Raw genomic sequence first — 21622 nt, 5'->3', positions numbered from 1 at the left:
TCTATTACACGTTTGTCTAAAAACTACTAATTTATTTATAAAATATATTGTTTACAACCTTTAAAGTTGTTTCTTATTGAAAATTTTAAAGTGAAAAGGAAATAAATAATGCTCAAAATCGCTCAATGTTTTATCGAAAAATGTTCAATTCGATTTTGGCTCGTTTCTGTTTTCGCTCGGTTTGAATTATAGCCGTTCGGTTCGGTTTTAAACGAGCCAAGCAACAAGAAAGCCTTCGCTCGTGAACAACCCTACTTATGTTTAATGAACAAGTTTGAACTTGACTTTCACTTAACGAGCTCGGACATCTAAACGAGCCTTTCACTTAACGAGCTCCGACCCCTGTTTTTTGGTTAGGAGTATAAGTTTGTATAGCCAATCTACTTTGAATAATTTTATACTTTTAAGAGAAAATATATTATATGCTACTTTAAATGTTCAAACGTGGATACTTAGGTCTCAGACTCTCATGTCTAGAATGAAGTGTTAAAAAACCGTTGAGACCAATCAAAGCGTTCAAACCCAAGCACTTTGGCTGGTTTGAAGTCCTAACAGTTCGGTTTTTGTGGTTTGACGGTTTTAATGATTAGGCCGGTTTGAGGTTTGAAGTTTGAAGTTTGTTTAAACCAAACCAGTTGTTGACCGTTATTGCGTATCTTTTTATTTGTAAAATATGTATTTAATTATATGTATTATAAAAATTATATTACATCTTTATCATTTAAATTATTTAAATAGAAATTATAGAATATATATAAAAAAAATTCAAATCCCCAAGCCAAACTATTTAACTACCAAACCATTACATATTTAAATAGTCATTGCACAAAACCTCATCTTAAACTCACCTTAAAAAAACTTGAAATATATAATATTCAACTTGCTCTTCAAAAAGTTTTTATAGCTTTAACAATACTTTGTTGTTTTTAACAAGTTTATCAATTAATGTACAAATCGTTCTCATTATTAATATACAAATTTACATTCAATGGTTACTAGGAAATGAAACCTTAATGTTTTACACCCACCACCACTGTCTGGAAACAACCATCACAAGCAGGCAGCCGGCCGGCCATCTTTCCTTGGATCACTAACCGCAGTAAGCATCCCTCTCAAAACCTGCTGATGATCATAACTCAGTTTTCTATGCCCGTTCGGTTTCTTAAACGTTTGAACGATAAACTGACAAATTGCACCACCAGCTTTTGGTTCCAATGTATGACCCCTTTCTAACAAAAACTGCTTTCGGTCATCCGATAGCTCGATGTGATCACCGTCAATCATTGTCCAGTTTTCATAAGACACCACATTTGGTATCAACTGCATAACACAGTATCATAATAATAATAATAATAATGTAACATTTTATTTTCAACCCGTTAAACATAATGCTGGTTGATTCGTAAAAAAAAAGAAAAAGAAAAAAAGACCTTGTGGTAGACACGTGGCGACTGAACCGCGTCTGTAGGGTCCATGCCCAAGACAAAATAATTTAAGAATGCTTGTGCAACTGCAGGAATAATGTTCATTCCACCGCTGCCTCCAACCACCCCTGCTAACTGTTTATCCTGTAAAACTAACATTTTCAAGGTCAAAAGTCAAAGCTGGCATATTCGACTTTCGGAAGTCAAATTTTGACGTAATACGTTATATAAAAGCGTATCTAAGGTCAAATGCAACTCATTTGACTTTCTAATAGTCAGATTTTGGTACTTATTTGACTTTTTGAAATTCAAACCTTCGTATATCATATATGTGATATGCCCAGTACTTTGACTTTCAAAAGTCATATCTTGACATTTAATCTCCAAAGTCTAAGCTAGAGGTCTGATATCTCTTAACATATCAAAATTAGATAAAAAAGAAAGCGAGTCAAATGTTGCCCGTTACGTAAAGCTATAAATGTATCGAACTCCTAACTTATCATATTAAAAAAGGAATAATTTCATATAATAATGAAGTTCAAATGTTCATATGCATCCTTCATTTCACAATGCCGTAATGTCATATTTACCCTTTCAAAACATTACATCATATATACTACTTTCAAAGTAAATAAAATAAAATAAGACCACTAATAAAATAGACTTATAAACCAATGAAATATAAATATGATATTATGAAATTTAAATCCTAGAAGAATATATATGAAATTGTGCATTATTTGAGACACTTATCTTCCAAACGACAGAAAGTGTTTCGAAATCAAACTTTTTAAAGGAGTCAATTTTTTACCTTAAGAATGATAATCGGTGTCATGGAAGACAACGGTCTTTTGTTCGGTCTAATAAAATTTGCAGGCGCAGGCGGGAGACTATCCGCTGATATCTCTGTAGGAACCGAGAAATCACCCATCTCATTATTCAACACAACGCCCGTTGACCGAGACAAAAAACCGCCTCCAAATGCATAATTCACTGTCGTTGTCATCGATACCGCGTTTCTATTACTATCCACTATGCAAAAATGACTTGTGCCTTGGTCTTGAAGTTGACTCCACCTAGTTCAAAAAGAAAAAAAAAGTCAGTGTTTTGAATTTATGGTCAAAGTCAAACAACGAAGAGTTAATGTAACACCCCAACCCGGAACAGGCTAACGTTTTACTATTACAGATATCAAATCAACGCCACAATCCAAAATACAACAAAAATTAATGCAACCTACGTCATATTATTAAACAAAATGAATTAACTTTTAGAAGCTTGAACTTCATTTTTATCTCTCATCACTAAATTCCCCGAATCCCGGATTACCTGAAAACAAAATAAGAAAAACAAAACAAGAAAACACGGCTGAGCCAAAAATTGCCCAGTAACGGAAAGAACAATAGTATAGGTAAGGACAGACGTAAGAGAATAAATATACGAACTTCAATTCAAACTCGAAACCAACCCTTTTTACCGAAACATATACTTAATAAAATTCGGATGTATGATCCGACACTTGGCCAGAACATGGTCAAACGCATGCGGAAATATATCAGAACTATAACAAAAACACCCAGAGCCAGAAACATATAACTTGTAACATATAATATGTGACGTGTAACATATAACGTGTAACATTTAACTGAACTATAATTAAATGCGAAACATAATCCGATACACGATCGGGACGTAATCTGAATATACTCAAATTTAATCAAATGCATATACACATATCAAAACGGACCAGAAATATAGCGAAACAAAATATAATTACTAAAATACACGACGATGATGTTAAAATAAATAGGTCGTGTAATACGGAAACACCCAGAGCCTAAACAGAGGGATACACAGCTAGCTAGTCCATGCACCAAGGAGACGGTGTGGGTGGCGTGCACACATTGTTCCATCTCAAACAGGAGTCAGGAGTCAGGAGTCAGAAGTCGGAGCTAAGATCGATCTATACGCCTCTAAGTGGCCAAGGTACTACATGAGTACTTTCAGAGACGCCGTGAACTTTGATTACGCACTGTCACGATAAGTGCCATGTCAGGAGTCAGGAGTCGGAGCTAAGATCGATCTATACGCCTCTAAGTGGCCCTAATACTTCAAAAGTACTAGTTAGAGACGCCGTGAACTTTAATTACGCACTGTCACGACAAGTGCCATGTCGTTGACGCCCCAACGACAAGTCAGAAAATGCTCGGGTAACAGAGTACTAAAACTAAAAACATATAACTAAAATATATTATATAAAATAACTGAACTCAAAATATAACCGACGCGTAACGAAAATCCGTACTACAAAGTAACGGAATAGATTCAATACTATTAGTAAACGAGAACAAAAGCCGCACTACGAAGTAACGGAATATAATTAATACTATTAGAGAAAGAAACCAGAAACCGTACTACGAAGTAACGGAATAAATAATACTAAGAGTAAACGAAAACAGAAACCGTACTACCAAGTAACAGAATATAATTAATACTAAGAGGAAACAAAGACGGAAACCGTACTACCAAGTAACAGAATATAATTAATACTAAGAGGAAACAAAGACGGAAACCGTACCTTAGTTCGCCAGACACAAGTAGTCAATTAAACTCTAAGTTTTTCCAAAGAGTATGATAACCTATAATTTAGTTACATTCTAATTTAGATATACAAACAGAATTTGCATTGGTTGATTCGTTGATTTTCCCATGACGAAAACCTTTAATTCATGATTGATAAAAGAAACAATCATTGTCACTGCCCGTGTAGTATTTATCCAAGGACGTGTAGTTTACAACTTGGTTATATGAAAATTTCTAATATAACTATTTACTTATTTGTTATAAAAGAGTAGACATGAAATAAATAACTTTCAAATGATTATATAAAAATAAAAACCCACCAACTCTTTATTTAGTTTATCATTCTTACTTAATATCCTAACTTTGTTGACAGTTAGGAACAACAAATTAGAAAAATTAATATTAGTTATATTATGGGTATTATATTAAAAAAAAACAAAACACATGGGTTGGAGATTTGGACTTGGCTGCATGAATTAGCCACATAATATAAATATGCAACTATACTTATAGCTTCCATTATCCGGATTTGATTGCCATATCCAAACATTAGCAACAACACCCAAAACGAATGAACTAACAACATAAAATTATATTGTTTAAATTCCATTCTTGAGCTTAACTACAAATTCCTAGTTAAAATAAGGATTTTGTCCTCGTAACGAATCAACGAACCCACCCCCATATTAGAACACATTAAAAACATATACAAACCAAAAGCGGATGATCAAAACTATTACCTCACAAGCCGACAAAACCGGACGTATAACAGAGCGAGAACGGTGAGAGACTACGGGCGTCTGACGGTGTCTTAATAACGGAACAAGACATCAAATGGTGAGCAACAGTGATGGTACGCGGCGGCGGTATGTGGAGGCTGCACGTAGTAGTTGTAACAGACGGCGGAAGCGAGAGACACAGCGACTGATCGAGTGTCTGCTTTCCGGCGAGTTACAGGGAAGTGGTGGCGTCGGTGAATATCTGTGGCGGCGTTCGAACGGTGACAGAGGGCAGCGGTAAAGATCGGTGGTGATTTACGACGGGTTTTAGTCAAGCGGCGGTACTGTTGGTGCTGATGATTTCCGGCAAGTTCAGCAGCGTCTACGATGGTGATAGTTGTCCCCGGTGGCCGTTGATATTTAGAACAGAATAGGTCACGGAATATTATAGGTGAGATGGTAGGGTTCGATGGAGTTCGTTTAGGTATCCAGGGGTTTAAATATGTGATAGTTATCGCTAAACTCAAAAACCCTTGCATGTTTCCGTATGTTTGTTGTTGGGGATAAGCAATTTAAAACGATGGTATCTATCCAAATATCCTAACTGCATGTTTATTATATTATTATACATATATATGTTATACTTTAAAAATTCTAAAATGCATAACCATTATTTAATTCCCTTGCATGAGCATATCTTATATTACTTATTTGTTTTGTTGATAGTTTTGACAAATTTCTAAATCAACCCTCTACCTTAGCTTTGAATTCATTTGAACACTGTACTTTAAAATTAATAACGTATTCAAAGTCATTATTATTATAAACAATTCGGTTACTTGACGCTAGTATTCGATCGTTTTAATAATTATCAACTCGTTATTATTTGACATTTATTACTTTTATTATTTTATTGTTTCAAATTTTTCGCATGTTACAGTTAATGTATTACCTAGGCATGTAGTATCCTGGAGGAAAAGTTGTGTTGTCTAAAATCTTTTGTTGAATATTTTTTGCGAATGCGGGTGAAAGCATATCGGCTACGGTCTTACTTATGTTAACGAAATCCGGATCTCCTAAATCCATCCGTATGGAAAACATGTGCTTTAATGCTTCAATGAGACGGTGTAATCCCAACGAACCTTTTGCAGCATTTGAAGTCTCATAGCTTTCTAAGATGTTTGACACCTGTGTTTCACAAGTTTTATCAAAGGTTGCAATGTCAAACCATTAATGGTTCAACTTGGTATGTTTTAATTATAGTTATTAGTGTGTTGTAATCATAACATCAAATGAACATTAATTCTAGTCTCTTTTACAGTATGTTTAAATCTCAAACTTGTTAAATGGGTCAAAGCAAGAAACTTTAGCTAAAAGAAGAATGTATCAAATTATCAAACGGACCGAAAACTGTGCGATAAAAATTTTAGTTTCATACATCCTCCTAAAAAGACATGTTTCAACACAAAAAGATTTAATCCCATATTCATTATTTAGGTTTTTTTCGGCCCAAAAATTTCAAGCCCACAAAAAAAAAAAAGGAGTCTAAATCAAAATACCGTAACTGAACGAAACTCAATAACTCAAAACTGAAATTTTGTTGCAACTCAACAATGTGTTTTACAGAAAAGAATATAAAACATACCAGAGCTAGCCCCAACGTGCCACTCGACGGTGGCGGCATTCCTAATATCGTATGCCCCATCGTATCAACCTTAACCGCATCCTTAACCTCAACATTATACCTCCTCAAATCATCCATTGTCAATATCCCACCCGCATCTTGAACATCCTTAACCAACTTCTCCCCTATCACCCCATCATAAAACGCTTTCGGTCCTTCATTTGCCACAGCTTCTAAAGTCAAACCGAGCATTCAGTTATAACAAATGTCGCCAGCTTTTAAAAGCTCGCCATTTGGTGCAAACACTTGTTGTAACCCGGGGGTCTCATCGGAAGCAGCCTCTCTATCCCTATGGGGTAGAGGTAAGGTTGTCTACATCTTACCCTCCTCAGACCCTACCATAGCATTGCTATTGGTGGGATATACTGAGTACGATGATGATGATGATGATGACTTGTTGTAACCCGGGGTCTTTTTTTATTTTATCTGCATTGCTTGATATTTTACCAGCAAGGTATGGTGCCACAACGAACCCGTCTTTTGCGAGGCGAATAGCGGGTTCGAATAGTGTTGGCCAAGGTAAGCGTCCGTAGGTTGACCATGCTTTGTGGAGACCGGATATCTCTCCGGGAACACTCATTGATAATGCTCCTTTGTATTTGGCATCAAGATTGTTCTCATACATTTCCTGTGTGATTTAAACATCACCAATAGTTGACAGTTAGTGTTATATTTTAGCAGCCAACATTAATATGGGCGTAAAATGAAAAATAAATACAACTTGTTACTGATGCCATGCCACTAATGTTTGCACATCAAAAGCCATAAAAATAAAAAAATAATAATAAAAATTAAAATAAATAAAAAATATGTGAGAAAAAACTTGAAAATAACTTATAAGCAAATAAATTGTTGACATGATGAACCTGTAAGACTAAATATATAATTATATATATATATATTTATATATGACCATTATAATCATTTATATTATAATAGATCAAAATATTAACTATACCTTATTATATATTAGTTTGGTAATTGTTGATGGGCCATATTACCTATAATTAACTAATGAACACAGGGCAGGTTCTAGGTAGAACACAGTTTTTTTTGCGAGAACACGAAGAACAAACTAAAGCGTTCGTTTATAAATCTTTACATTTTTTAAAAGAGTGAATTGCGGTTTTCGTCTCTGTAGTTTGTCCAAATCTGCAGTTTTAGTCCAATAGTTTCAAATTTGTGATTTTCGTCCCTGTGGTTTCATTTCACTTGCAATTAAACTCAACCCCACTAACCCCGTTAAGTCTAGTCGTTAAATCCATCAGCGTGCCCCTCACGTGAGGGGAAGCTCTTCCCTTTTTTTCTCCAAATACACACCAGCGCCTCACGTGAGGTGGCTTGCGAATTACTGTTGAGGTTTATTTGGGGAAGAAAAAGGACGAAACTGCCCCTCACGTGAGGGGCACGCTGATGGGTTTAACGACCAGACTTAACGGGGTTAGTGGGATCGGGTTAAATTGCAAATGAAATAAAACCACAAGGACGAAAATCATAGATTTAAAGCTATTGGACTTAAAACCGCAGATTCGGACAAACCGCGGGGATGAAACCCACAGTTTACTCAAGGAAATATTTAAAAATTTGAAGAAGTTTATGTTTATTTTTAGAACCTATACATGTGTAAGTCATGCGTAGGTTATATCAGCTACACGTGTATAGGTAAACCGTTAAAAACTAAAAAATAAATAAATAAAAACAAATTAAAAATTTGTTTTATGTAATTTTTGCGCATTACATACACATTTGTGTTTACGAAGCACAAAGTCTTAAAAATACGAAACAATGATAAAAGAAAATTAAACGATTTAGATTTGGTTATTTATTTTTTTTTATAGCAATATTTTAATGAGGGGTTTTTTATCTCAACCCATTTTGACCCATTCAAAACCCCTCATTAAAAAATTCAAAAAACATAATTAAAAAGTCATAACTTGAAATATAAATCAAAAACTGAAAAAGTAAAAATACTAAAAAGTTTCATCCGTTTTCTCGTTCCATAAAAAAAAACACTTTAAGAAATGTCAACCCGTTTTAACCCGTTTCAATCATTTTCTTTTTTTATTTTGACCCATTCTGACCCATTATATACATTTCAATACAACACATTCAACCCAGTGGGTCACATTTGCCACCCCTTATTAACCTAAAGAACTATGAACACAATAACAATCAAGTTATACAATGTGCCTACATTATTCATTTTCTTAAGTGTAACAACATTATGATAGAAATAACAATCTCTGAAGCAGCCAATGGAGCAGTTTCTCTAAAATCAAATGCTCGTGTTCGTGACGTATCCGCTGACCAGACCACCATAAAACCACCACCTCCAACACCACTAGCCATCGGATTCACCACTCCGAGACACAGAGCAGTGGCCACGGCAGCATCAACTGCGTGACCGCCCTCTCGAAGCATTGACACTCCAATTTCAGAGCAACGAGCATCGTCAGCTGCAACCACTGCTCCCATAGACTCAACTGTATCACCTGGTTGTATGCTCTTGTTTAACCTCTGTATGGAACTTGACGTGCTTCCCAATGTAACAATAATAACCGACACAAATCATATCATTATTTAGGTGTCATGAAAACGAAAAAACCAAAGTGAAACGAAACAAAAACCGAGAGTTTGGTTTTATATTTACTAAAAACAAAAAAAAACAAACAAACCTAATCGAAGTTATTGATTTTCATATTTTATTTTTATTTTAGATTTTTAGGTAGTTAATTTTTTTTTATTAACACTTATTTTAAATAGTTTATAAGATCTAAATTCATAAATATTTAACTCAAATATTTTAGCCCAAATATATATCTATCTATATACCTCTAAAAAGTAACTTTATTGTCACGTGTCACTCTCTACAGGGCGTCCTCACTCCTAAATAATAGTAGTTTTTACAATTTTTTCATAAAATGTTTTTTTCTTAAATTAAGTTTTTTCATAATACAATTTTATATATCAAAACATTTTTTTTCTTTATTTAACCTGTGTAATATGGATTATATCATTTTTACAAGAAACATTTACAAATTCAAATAACCGAACCAAACCCAAAAAGTGATCAGTATAAAGTTCATTATTTCAGATCACTTTTTATCAGTAAAATATTTTCAAACCCAAATGGCAAAACCGAAACCGGACCCAACTCAAACCGAAAACACCAAAACCGACTAGTTTTCAAAAATTCAAAAACCGAAGTTTCGGTATTTGGTTCGGCTTAATCCCAAATCTGTGGTCAATCTGAGAAGCTCATAGCAAGATTTGACTAAACAATATCACAGAAATCAAAGTAGATCAAAACTAAAAGTCAAAGCACAAAGATTTAAGTAGCAAATGAATGAAACTATTATTATTATTATTATTATTATTATTATTATTATTATTATTATTATACCGATGACTAAGATGATGAGCCATGGAAGTGTTGTTCTCCATTTCTTCTTCTGCTTATTATTATTGGTAAGATCTTGTTCTTCAGACAATAATAATATTAATAGTGATGAAGCTTTCGTGTTGAGTTTTGTCATCGTGTCAACTCTCACAGACTGAAAGACAGAGTTTAGTTTTGTTTAGTTTAGTACACACACGCTCTGCGTGAAGATTGGTGCTTTGTCTTTCAGATATTATTGGAAGTTAATGCTACCTCCATTATTATTATTTCTTTATTTGTCTTTTTTTCATTTATAGGAATAAAATAATGTGTTTGTTGTATATGGAAAGTGACAAAATGGAAATTTTTGGGTCATCAAATAATCAATGATGTTACAAGACGGGATCAAAGGCTACTTTTTGAAAACGCCAATAAGTCAGTAAGCATCTTTTTAAACTTTCAGAAAACTATGTATTTGTATTATTATTTGGAAATCTTGTCTTACGATGGACGGGGTGGGAGTAAGATGGATCTGGACGGGAACGCCGTTTTGCAAGCATTGGTCGTGCAATCTCCAATATTTCTTGATTCGTTAATTAGTAATTAGTATTACTATTGTTATGTTATTGTTAATGGTTTTCACTTCGACTTAGTAAAACATATCAACACGACATGATTGCCTAACGAACAATAGCTATTTAATTTTGAATCCATGTGATTTACGATTCTGAGTTTAATTCAAATGGTTTAATTAAAATTCACTTTTAATATGTAAAATAACATGTTTTAATTTTTGGTCCCATTAATTCTCTTAAATGTTTTACTATAAAAGATTATGTACACTTATCTCTTTAGTTATACCAAGTTTAGGCTTAAGTTATTTTATGCACAGTTTTGAAAATCAGATGGTATCAGCAGGTGAGGGTGTGAGGCTAGTTTAAACCGTCACTTACCGATCCGATTTGTCAACCAACTGGACCTAGTAACTGAATCGACCGCTCTACCCATCTGAGACCTTTTAACATCACCAATATAAAATGCTCAAAAAACCAGTCGGGCAATATTAATCCAGTTTTCAAGTTTTCAAAACATTGATAAAGCGCAATATTTGGCCACGTCTTTTAACATTTACAAAACGCAAAACATTTATATAACTAACATGAATTTGTCAACAAAACCCAAATGAAAAAAAATATGGGTGAAAAAAATTTATAAAATCCTACTCTTATATTGTGTTTCTTTTTTTTAGTTTTCTATCTTTCAATCGACTAAAAAATAAACACACACACACGAAAGGTATCTATATACGGATGCTTTCAGGACTGCCAAAAAATGTCGGGATCGTTACAGTACAATGTTCGGTCTTGGATTTCTTGATTAGCCACATGGTAATCAATTAATTGTGCTTGAGCTATCTTACATATCATCAGCCCAGACGGAAGCATCCACCAACCGCCATCATCCCTGCAACCAAAACACCACCACAACCAAAAATGTTATACTCGTGATGTTATCTATTATCATTTCAAAGTAGCGGGTTTAAATCCTCAAACCGTTAACTTCCTCCGTTCAATTAAAGGTGTCAATATTTTCTTTTTTGTTTGTCCCATTACAAATGTCCATATTTTAAAATTTATCATTCAATTTCCAAGTTTACCCTTAAACACACAAAACTAGCATTAGTAAACAATATTGATGGACCCAATTTCCAAGGGCATTATTGTCATTTGGTAAGTAAAAAAATTAACCATTCAATCTACCTTAAACTTTGTGTTTTTCAAACCATGACACTTTTAATGGGACGGAGGTAGTATTTTATTTACAAATTAAATCCTTTATTATCTCCTATTTATAGTCAGGGACTAAATTGCGCATTTAAACTTTGATGACTTCATCAATCATGAATATAGTAATGGGGACTAAACCGCTCGCTCAGTGAAAGTGAGGAGTGTTATATCAGAGATAACTATGGCTTACATGCTCAAGCTCCACGATAAAACGTCTAGATTATTGTCACCGGGCGGTAGTTGATTTTTGTAATGAAAATATCCGCATATGAAGGCAACCACCTGTTTCACAAAGAAGCAACACATGATTTTAATTTGTAAAACATGAAAAAAAAATTGTTTGATTAATTGCTAGTGCTTGTGCTTGTGCTCATTTAAAGTTAAATGAACAAACAAGAACGGGGGCATCCGGTTCGTTTACAAGCATACATTCAAGTGTTGGAATAGAGAACTTACAACGTTGACCAAGGATGTGATATTCCACAAAGCATAAAAACGTGCGAGGCCCGATGAACGCTTAGGTGTGTGACTAAATAAAGCACTAATTCCAGCTGGAAACGGAAGGAGAATGCCAAGAGGAGTAATAAATAAAACCAAATATAAATCAAGCACGGAGTTCGAGTAAAGCTGAAGCAACATGAGCAAAACAAGAATAAAATCTCCTAAAAGAAGAATAGAGATCACCAACCCAACAAGATCCTGCCAAAACAAAATAACAACCTTAGTGACCGTCAACAAATGCCGATTGTCGAGAAACCTATGCATAAATAATATGTACCTGATGACCAATTGGTTTGACGTTGCAAATAATAAAAGATAAAGGGTACCACAACATGTTCTCTTTAAGTGATTGTAAGCTGCTATTATTTAATATCCACCATGATGCTCGTCTATGTGGCGTTATTAACGATTCTGTCTCTCGTCTTTGCTCTTCAAGTTTACCATAATAATTATTCAAATACCTTGACTGGTCAACTGAAGGTGAACCACGGGTCTGGTCAAATGAAGGTGTGGGCCGCTCATCCTCAATAGCAGAGACTATTAATCCAAATTGATAATAACCAGAAGCAGTAGGCTGAAAACGAGCTAAATCAACACGAATATGATGAGCACTTAAAGTTGGATTCGCATACGTGTCGAGCCAGCTTATGATTGGTCTAAATGTTGACTTTAGTTGATCACACCGCACAAGGCGTAGCTGCGCGTTTAAACCTGCAACCAAACGGTACCAAATGGTGGACGGAACAGACTGCAAAAGAAACAAAAGAGAACATTATCATTGTGTTTCTTGGTTAAAGGTTAAAGTCAAACTAACAAACCTGACTCATAAGGCTGGTCAAAATGTTGTCACTGTGAAGAACAAAAGGAGCCATATAACTTCCGTCCCCACCAAAAACTAAAGAAAGTGGAAATCTTTGATGAAGTGGTGGAGGAAGGTCGTCTCGTTTCTCATCTCCACCAAGAAAGAAATCCACATAAGCAAGCATAATATCAGAAGTTGCAGAAACCTGCAAATTTTTTCAAAATAAGATCATTATGTTTTCAGTCAATTAGTTGTACAAATTGTAATTGACCACTGTGAAAAGAATAAAAGAATAACCTTAAGGCCCTCGTATAATGCACGGGAACGACATGAACGCAAGCACGCGTGATCATATTCCGATCTAACAAACTCACGCAGCTTTTGTATCTTCTTTTTACGACACCATTGCAGCCATGTCCAAGAAAATGGATATGAAATAATGGAAAGAATATTATAAAATGAACCCTCCCACCATTGATAAGCTGCTAAAATGTTAATTTCTTCTGCAAACCTATTAAATGCATCTTCATACCTGCCACACCGCCCACACGTATCAAATGCCTCATCATACCACTAATGTTTAAAGTTTAAACTACAAGAAAGAGAAGAGCCATACACAATTTCAGCAACTTGTTCTGAAGGAGAATGAGGGAGATGCCAAGGTTCACTGAAAGTATTAGACCCCAAGAAGTACATGCGATGCACATGATTTCTGGATTCCTCATTTCTATTGGTTTCAAGGACCTGTATGGAAAAAAAAGACCATTATTTCTATAACTATTAATTGAAAAATCTAAAATATGAAACCCATTTTGAGCCGACACTACTTGTTTTGACCTAATTACCCGAACCCACCCACTTTGCCACCTGCGGGTAACAAGCTAACTTAAAAATATACCTCATTTAATGACTCCAAGAAAGGAACTGAGCGATCCAATTGCAAGCCGCCATGCCTAGCTGGCACTAGGCTAGAGAGTTCATCGCCGCCAACAAATTTCACACGAGCAACACTAAGTACAAGAGCAAAAAGTACGAGCAAACTTATGATCATGAAACCAAAAACCCATGGCCCACCAAATGTGTAAATCAACTCCTCGAATGTCGTATAACAGTGTGGCATGTGGTATCTTTCAGAAACACACTTATAAGGGCATGGAGTATCAGAAACGCCACCTGCCATATGATATATGCATTGTTAACAAAACAAACCTAGACAGAATCTTGTGAATTGTGTTGGCCATTCAATTGTATATAACGTTAAGTTTCTTGAAAAAGAATATAACACTAACTTCTTGGAAAAGAAATCCACTTATTTAGCATGGATGAAACTGAATATAAACCAAAATACCTCGAACAGGGGTAAAAATGGCACGATATGGGAACTCCAGAGTTGGGCAATCATAGCAAAGAGATCTTTCAGACCCGGTGACATTCTTGTAGGTGCCAAGGGGGCATTCCTAATAACAATTATAAAAGCCAACATCAAAATAAAAATACTAAAATATCCCAATTATCAATATAGTAGGTTTATATATTACTTAATAGAAATAATCCTACCTCACAAAAAATACCATAGAGCCCTTTCGGACAACTGACTCCAGTTATAGTTCCGTTGTCCCCTGGTTGCCCCAGACCTTTACCAATTCCTCCTCTGCCATATTTATCAAAGCAAAAGCATAATAAGAGCATGTAAAGCCAATGCCGACGTCATCAACAAGATTAAAAATGAAAGTAGTGATTTGTCAAGATTCAAACCCAATGTTAATGCTTCCATTTACACTTGCCACGGGTTGATATTCATCGCCAACTGTAATATCTGACCAATGAAAATGAATCCTACCGCCACCACCACCACCAGAATTCGGACCACCATAGCCGCCAACGGTTGAGATTGTAGATGATTTACCAAGTGCCAGTCTATCAACAAAGAGAAGAACACTTCCACCAGATCCACCGCCTGGACTAATCTGAGGGTTAGAATTGACATTTTGCTTTCTTATATTTTCTCCAAAGCTTTCTCCATCGGCTGTGAGTGAGCCGTAGATGTACAAACTAGACAAAGAGTGCTCCAGTGAACCCATCACTATTTCATATTATTAAAAGTTTCAGGGGGAAATGGTCAATGAAAAAATCAAGATACTAAAAACAGCATAATTAAAGATCTAGAAGCTTACCTATGATACCACCACCAGCAGTTGCACCACCCAAGCTATCATTCCCACTGCCACTGCCAAGCTCACAGGGGAAATCAGCATCACCATAAGTACCACCACCCTCCACGACCAGACTGTTATTATAATATGCATTCCCACCTCTGCCACCGTGACCCCCACCACCACTAGGGCCCGCACTCAAGACTTTTCCTTGACCCACCCCACCAATGCACCCTACAAATCCCAATTGTATTAAACATCATTAAACCTAACAATCACAACCTGTGATACTAGAAACAGGTTGTTTTCGGTCATGAGCATATAAATGATGCATGTTCCCACACACAATTGGAGCATAAAGAAATAAAATAAAATAATACCTAACCCGGAAGCAACTACTGATCCAGAAGGTTGAATAATCACAGTTCTGACCCATTGGAAATGAACAACAGATCCTTCAATGGAACCTTCAACAATTATTTCTTCAACTCGACATATCTGCAGAAGCATGACGTCTAATCAATATGCCTAATATGAAAAGATAATCTTATTTAATTATATAATTTATTATATATCACCTGAAGAGTGAAGGACAATGAAGAGTTCACATTACAGTCTTCAGGAGGATGAATTAGTTCCATGGGGCAAACCTCAAGTTCACAATTTGACCTGCAATATTATCAATATATATCATCAACCAAAGTTTGAGCCAAATCATGCATTATACTAAATTGTAATTACTTACAGGTAGTTATTAGTTGTGTTCTTCAATGGACCTCGGACCACGGATCCAGGCTCAACCTACATATGTGGCCAAATATACATTAGTACAAACAAAAAGAGTGATGCTAAATGCGTCAAGAGTCAGAGATGGCATCAAAATATATCATATGCACTGATAACTTTACATTGATACAGCAAAATATTGATAAAACCAGATGTTGAGCTTCTATAATATTTCCTTCACCAGTCAAATTCAGTGAACCTTGTCCATGAATACCAAGATTTGAGTTTGATTGTATCACAGATCCACCCTGACATAATAAGTAAAACGGTTTAATTACTTATATAATAAAAAAAAGTCTCTGATTAAACTTTTGAAATAAAGAAGAAAACTTACCTTAAGAACCAGTAAATTGCTAGCCTCAAGCAATGAAGTGGCAATAATTGGATCGCCCTCACCATCACCATCTATTACCATTTTGGAGTTCAACATCAAGTGCAACTTAACAGACATTCGCAAAGCCCCATATATCTAATAAAATATATTAAAAAAACAAGAAAACAATAAGAATACCATTGAATTATTTATATTATACTATAAGAGGTTAAGAGCAAATAAAACTTATACCTCTCACTTACCTTGATAACTGAATCACTCATTAAAAGTTCTTCTGCGATTAGCTCAAACTCTGACACAGCATCATGGGGAAGACCAAAGCTTAAAACAGCTGAGTTTGATAAACTAAGTTGTCCCTGAACCTATACAAGTTAAAAAAAATGATATTATGTACATATAAGTCTATTTTTGTAGCATACAGCCTTCTAAATCATTTTACTAAAATATAAGTTTATTATCATAGTAATATTTGTTTTGTTACAACTTGGACGAATTATGACATGTTTTAGCCCGCCCCGTTATGACCCATACCCAACCCGTTTTGCATGCTCTAGAAATGTGCAAGAATTGCAGTAACTGACATGTTGACAACCTGCACACGACTCCAACGCAGAGGAACATCAGCTCTGGCAAAATCTTGAATGTCAACACTGGTCCAACGGGGCTGATTTGGGAATGCAAAAAACGGTGTGTCTGTATCCGTTGACCTGTTGTGATTGTTAACTTTAAGCCTTCGAGGAACAGCATCATAGAAAGTTCCTGCAGCACCCGAATTTGCTGGACAGCCATAACTTTGTCCCCCTATAAAATAAAATGAAATGTTGGCAGCTAAAATACCATCTCAAATGCAATATTATAGAAGAGGAATTAACATGTTATAAGTTAAAACTGTTATTTCCTCCAAAAATTTAAAGGCGATTTGTCATTTTGCATGTTTTTGGCCAACTGGTATTAATTGAAACCAAATACTTACTTATAACAAGCTGGATTGCTGGAATATTGATTTGAAACACACTAGTTTCATTTACACCAAATCCAGCTAAAAACAAGCCTGATGTTGTAAAATGACAAAAGGACATAACTCTTTAACAATGAATGGTTATTGATAGCTTGATGCAATTTATTATTGCCTTTTTAAAAAGTGTAAAGGCATTCCAGTCAACAGGCATGTTTTTGGCCACATGGGTGACCTTAGTGAGAAAATTGTATACATGGGTGGCGCCCACATTCATTATCCCTGATTTGAACGAGAAATAATGTTCTATTGATATACCACATGAGCACTTCACTATTTCTCTTTTATTTTGTGTTCATGTCTGATAAAATTTCCCTTCTACCACAGTCCAAAGATGCCACAAGAGAAGGAGACTGATAAGTATTCAATGGAGAGTCGAAGTCATAGTCAAATGCTTATTTGGGGAGTCAAGGTCAAGGGCTAAAATCATGGGGAAGTTTCCAATAGTTATTTACTTATCTAGAATAAATATGCCTAAAGTCATATGTTTATTATTGTCTTGTTTATGTTAATCAAAATTTAGTTTCTTAGCCTTTATTTGGAGAATTGCCATCTCAAATTTGCTAACCTTTGTTCTTGAAGATTAACCCATCTCGAATTGGGTCATACTATGTTACTTTTTCAATAAAATCAATCTTTAATTCTCCGGTTTCTATCAGCGTCCTAGTGTTAAAGCAAAGCACATAAAGACCAAAATCCATGAACAAGTGATTGAGTACACAATTTCTATAATCAACATATAAAGGTAGAGTTGTTGTCTAAGACCTGGTTATAAGAAGTTTTCACAAAGACCAGAAACATAAGTGTACTCCTAGATACACCCTAATAGTGATTTATAACTATAGATCATTAAAGATAAATGAGTAATTCTCCTAAAAGCCGTATAGAATTTCAATAAATTCACATATAAGTCCCTACACTATATTTTTGCATAATTAAATCCCTAGATCTACACTTAACTATTGACATAAAGTCCTTTTCTGTATAAGTAAATCCCTAGACTTCTCATAAATTAACAAAAAAGGGCTTTCTATGATTAGGTCAAGGTTTTAATAAAACAACATTCCATTAACCTTTAGAAGTATATGGATTTCTGATATTTACATATAAATTCCCTTCAAGTCTTCAACAAATTTAGGGGCATAATCATTGTAAAAAAACTTCTGGTTGAAATTTTTAAAAAACCAAGCATCTAATCATACAAAATTAAGAGCTTCTATGTTAATAATAATAAAGTGCATGGACTGTATCGCTAAGTTATATCAATTCAGGTAAATGATATCAAGAAGTCCAAATTAAGATAAATGAAAACAAGGGTAACAATGTAATACGAATGTACCATGAGCAAAAATTGCTTGGTCATCGTGTCTGCTGAAAACATCTACAGATATTCTTCCACCAGCACCACCAGCAAACCCATTACCTCCGGATGCACTTAAAACACCACTACCTGTCCTGTTCTTCATACAACAAACAAAGATAGTAAACACATAAATTTACCATATAACACTTATCCTAATCATTCAAAACAAAAGCAGCAAAAGAAAACTAAAAAAACATAAGGAAAGAGACCATTACATTTTATGCGCCTTCACGAAAATACTGCCACCGGACCCTCCACCACCTTTAACACCGCCATCACCACCATCTGCAAAAACACTCCCAAAAAGCTCAACCGCATCCACCACCTCAACCCGAACCCTACCACCACCTTTCCCGCCATAATCCTCATCCTTACTAGTCGTCCCACCTTTACTCCCATAATCAAACGGCAAATCCAAATCCGACCACCCATACGCATCACCGCCCCACACATCCTCCGGCAGCTTCGTATTATCCACCACACAACACGCACCTCTCCCCCCATGCCCACCACCACCTCCCAACACCCCTTTCGGCGACCCACTCGTATACTCCGGCGGATCACCACCCAACGCCGTCACATTCACAACCGAACCATCCTCAAACGACGCATTCCCCGTCACCACATAAACCGTCCCACCGACCACCACCGAATCCAACCCTAACCTAAACTCAGAACTAACATTCACAATAACCGAACAACCAAACCCTAAACACGTAACCCTAACCCTAGGCATCACATGTAAGCTTCCAACACCTTCTATATACACATCAGTATCAAATATCAAACTATTATTCAGTTCACACGTGGCGTCTAAGCTACCAGTACCTCGTAAATCGGCGCACGTTAGCGGCGGCGGGTGCGGCGACGGCGGCGGCGGTGGCGGAGACGGCGGCGAGTAATCGCCGTTGAAATCGAGAACCGAATACTCGTCAATTGGTTCAAAATGAAAATTAGGGTTTGGTGATACAAAACCAAACCCTAGGAGTATAATTACAGTGAATTGATAGATAATTCGAACAGTATCCATCAATTGAATGAGATCGAATCATATGTTGAATTGATCGGAGATTAATCGGAGGTCGACGGTGGCCGGACGGCGAGATGAGTTTGAATGTAATAATAATATTAATAATAATAATAATAATCTGGACAGCATGAATGAATCAGTGATGATGATGTGGCACATGATTGTCAGTTGTGATATAAATATAAGTTATATAACTCATCTGTATGTATACATTTGGTCAACACTAGCTAATTTGTTACATGTTTTTAGATATAGGTGTTATATAATTATATAAAGAATATTTGTCTTTTTTGATTAGGTGTGTAGATAATGTTGTATTCTTACAATCAGGCAATACATGAAAATGACATGATGATAAGTAATCAAAGATGTACACAACAATTTATTTAAGTTCTTTCAATTTTAAGCAATGTTGGATTAGTATATTTTTATTATATGTAGTGATATGACATTTTTTATGTAATGGCAGGAAGTATGAGTTTTTAATGAAGACACAAGTTTAATTCTTATAATTAGCATGTTGTGGGGACAGTGTAGCTTAATAAAGGAAGACTGAGATCTTTGTAATTTTTAGTTTAATTCTGAGGACGTATATGTTTTACCATGAGTAGGCCTTTGGGCGGATGGATTTCCCCGGAACTGGAGATAACTTGGAAGCGATTAAAGGCTTCGTACGGCTGGGTTGACGTTTTGTCATTAGGTCTCCCATACTGAGTACCTAGACAATTCTTTATTGTTGATCGTTCAAAAAAAATATGGTTATATCATTGGAGCTCCAATAATTTGATTGTGACGTGACAATCGTTCGCAAATGGTTGGAGATCGCCTTGTGGGCAGGGTCGGTCTATACTCAAATTTGGGCAGGGTGACTGTTTAAAGCACAATTTCGGTTCAGTCTACCAAATTAACAAAATATATGTTGATGTATAATTTTTTTTATTAATAAAATATTTTTTTTGGAGGGGGGGGGTGAAAATAGGGCATAGGTTAGTCCGTTTATATTTAATTGGGGAAAAAAGGGCATAGTAACAAATTAAATTGGACCAACATAACTGGAAAAAAAGGCTTAGTTTAGTTTATTTATGTTTGTGCCCAAAAAAAAACATAGTAACAAGTGAAATTGAGTCTAAAAGAATTATATAAGGTCCGTTTTTATAACCCTTGAAAACTGTAGCTAGCGAACCATGGCAATGGATGTGCCATCATTTCTAATTGTGCCCCCCATGTTTTGATGGATGGTCATGTATAAATAAGGGTGTGGATGCATCATGTTTGGGCATGTGAAAGTGAGAGCCAGCAATCGGGGAATAGCAAAGAAGGATCACGGTGTGTTGGTATGTTATGGAAACGATTTGTGTCCTTGGTAAAGCTACAACATCTTGATTTACAAATATTGGGAAACGCCTCGAACATGGGAAAAGGAGGAAAGATGCGGTGAGCGTGTAGAATAAAAAAGTTGTTCTTTTGTATATTTTGAGTTCAATGATGTTAAGTATGACTTTTGATTTGAGTAAGAACCGTGATTCATTCTTGAGGCACAATGTTCAGTTGTTCGTGTTTGTTAATGAGATGTGACGCTTATGGTAATTGCTTTGGTAGCATCTACGTAAAAGGTTGACGAATGCGAAAAAGTGTCACTGGTGTGGCTCCTTACTCTGGATGATCATACCATAGTCCATAACACATTTTGCTAGTTATTCGTGAACATAGCCACATAAGAGCTTTTAAAACTAAAGAAAGTCTCTTCTTACACTTTCAGGTCTAAGTTATGACGTTTTTGTAGAATATATAGGACATTAATCTCCAATGAATCACGAACATGTCGGTACTCTTTGTTGAGGTTGTGCAAGAGAATTCTACTAATTTTTTGTTATCTTCCTTATGGGTTAAATTGGAGAAGCAACAACAACAATCACACCCAATAAGCCCCATAAATAGCCAAAGTTGTTGGTAGGGTATGGGTATGAGACGTAAGCAAACATTATCTCCGTCCATGGGGATTAAGTTGAAGAAAAATAACTTGAGACAAGTTGGTTAAGTGAAGAGGTGCGTGAGATGGGGG

At 35.6% G+C, this 21622-nt stretch overlaps 2 protein-coding genes across 2 annotated transcripts; both read right to left on the bottom strand.

Moving 5' to 3' along the window:
- Positions 1-975: 975 nt before the first annotated feature.
- LOC143544473 (glutathione hydrolase 3-like) lies at positions 976-6665 on the bottom strand. The gene is made up of 5 exons (XM_077036576.1): positions 6372-6665; positions 5679-5914; positions 2236-2500; positions 1431-1568; positions 976-1320 (listed from the first exon to the last, which is right to left on the bottom strand). The coding sequence occupies exons 1-5, from the start codon at positions 6600-6602 to the stop codon at positions 1051-1053; spliced, it is 1140 nt and encodes a 379-aa protein (XP_076892691.1). The 5' UTR covers positions 6603-6665; the 3' UTR covers positions 976-1050.
- A 4208-nt stretch (positions 6666-10873) lies between these two features.
- LOC143544472 (uncharacterized) lies at positions 10874-19701 on the bottom strand. The gene is made up of 21 exons (XM_077036575.1): positions 18746-19701; positions 18507-18622; positions 16745-16953; positions 16395-16514; positions 16153-16287; positions 15941-16066; positions 15778-15833; positions 15611-15701; positions 15413-15530; positions 15054-15266; positions 14635-14962; positions 14437-14530; positions 14228-14336; positions 13778-14052; positions 13496-13623; positions 13177-13411; positions 12896-13084; positions 12355-12825; positions 12033-12275; positions 11767-11858; positions 10874-11253 (listed from the first exon to the last, which is right to left on the bottom strand). Exons 1-21 carry the CDS (start codon positions 19558-19560, stop codon positions 11106-11108), a joined length of 4311 nt encoding a protein of 1436 aa, XP_076892690.1. The 5' UTR covers positions 19561-19701; the 3' UTR covers positions 10874-11105.
- Positions 19702-21622: the final 1921 nt, after the last annotated feature.

Source organism: Bidens hawaiensis, unplaced genomic scaffold (genome assembly GCF_021521415.1).
Source record: "Bidens hawaiensis isolate Kalapana, Puna unplaced genomic scaffold, B.hawaiensis_p1.1 tig00013567_1, whole genome shotgun sequence".
Taxonomy (NCBI): Eukaryota; Viridiplantae; Streptophyta; class Magnoliopsida; order Asterales; family Asteraceae; genus Bidens; species Bidens hawaiensis.
The sequence above is the reverse complement of the archived record's forward strand: the minus strand, read 5'-3'. Positions and strand labels throughout refer to the sequence as shown.

What these genes read in the sequence shown, in the direction of transcription:
- LOC143544473 (XM_077036576.1), bottom strand. Translation starts at nt 6,602, where the DNA reads ATGCTCGGTTTGACTTTAGAAGCTGTGGCAAATGAAGGACCGAAAGCG. An exon ending in CACCGATTATCATTCTTAAG is followed by an intron (nt 1,569 to 2,235) that starts GTAAAAAATTGA and finishes TTAGTTTTACAG; the next exon opens with GATAAACAGTTAGCAGGGGT. An exon ending in CGCCACGTGTCTACCACAAG is followed by an intron (nt 1,321 to 1,430) that starts GTCTTTTTTTCT and finishes TGTGTTATGCAG; the next exon opens with TTGATACCAAATGTGGTGTC.
- LOC143544472 (XM_077036575.1), bottom strand. Translation starts at nt 19,560, where the DNA reads ATGGATACTGTTCGAATTATCTATCAATTCACTGTAATTATACTCCTA. An exon ending in CAATATTTTGCTGTATCAAT is followed by an intron (nt 15,834 to 15,940) that starts GTAAAGTTATCA and finishes CCACATATGTAG; the next exon opens with GTTGAGCCTGGATCCGTGGT. An exon ending in TGACCAGCCTTATGAGTCAG is followed by an intron (nt 12,826 to 12,895) that starts GTTTGTTAGTTT and finishes TTTCTTTTGCAG; the next exon opens with TCTGTTCCGTCCACCATTTG.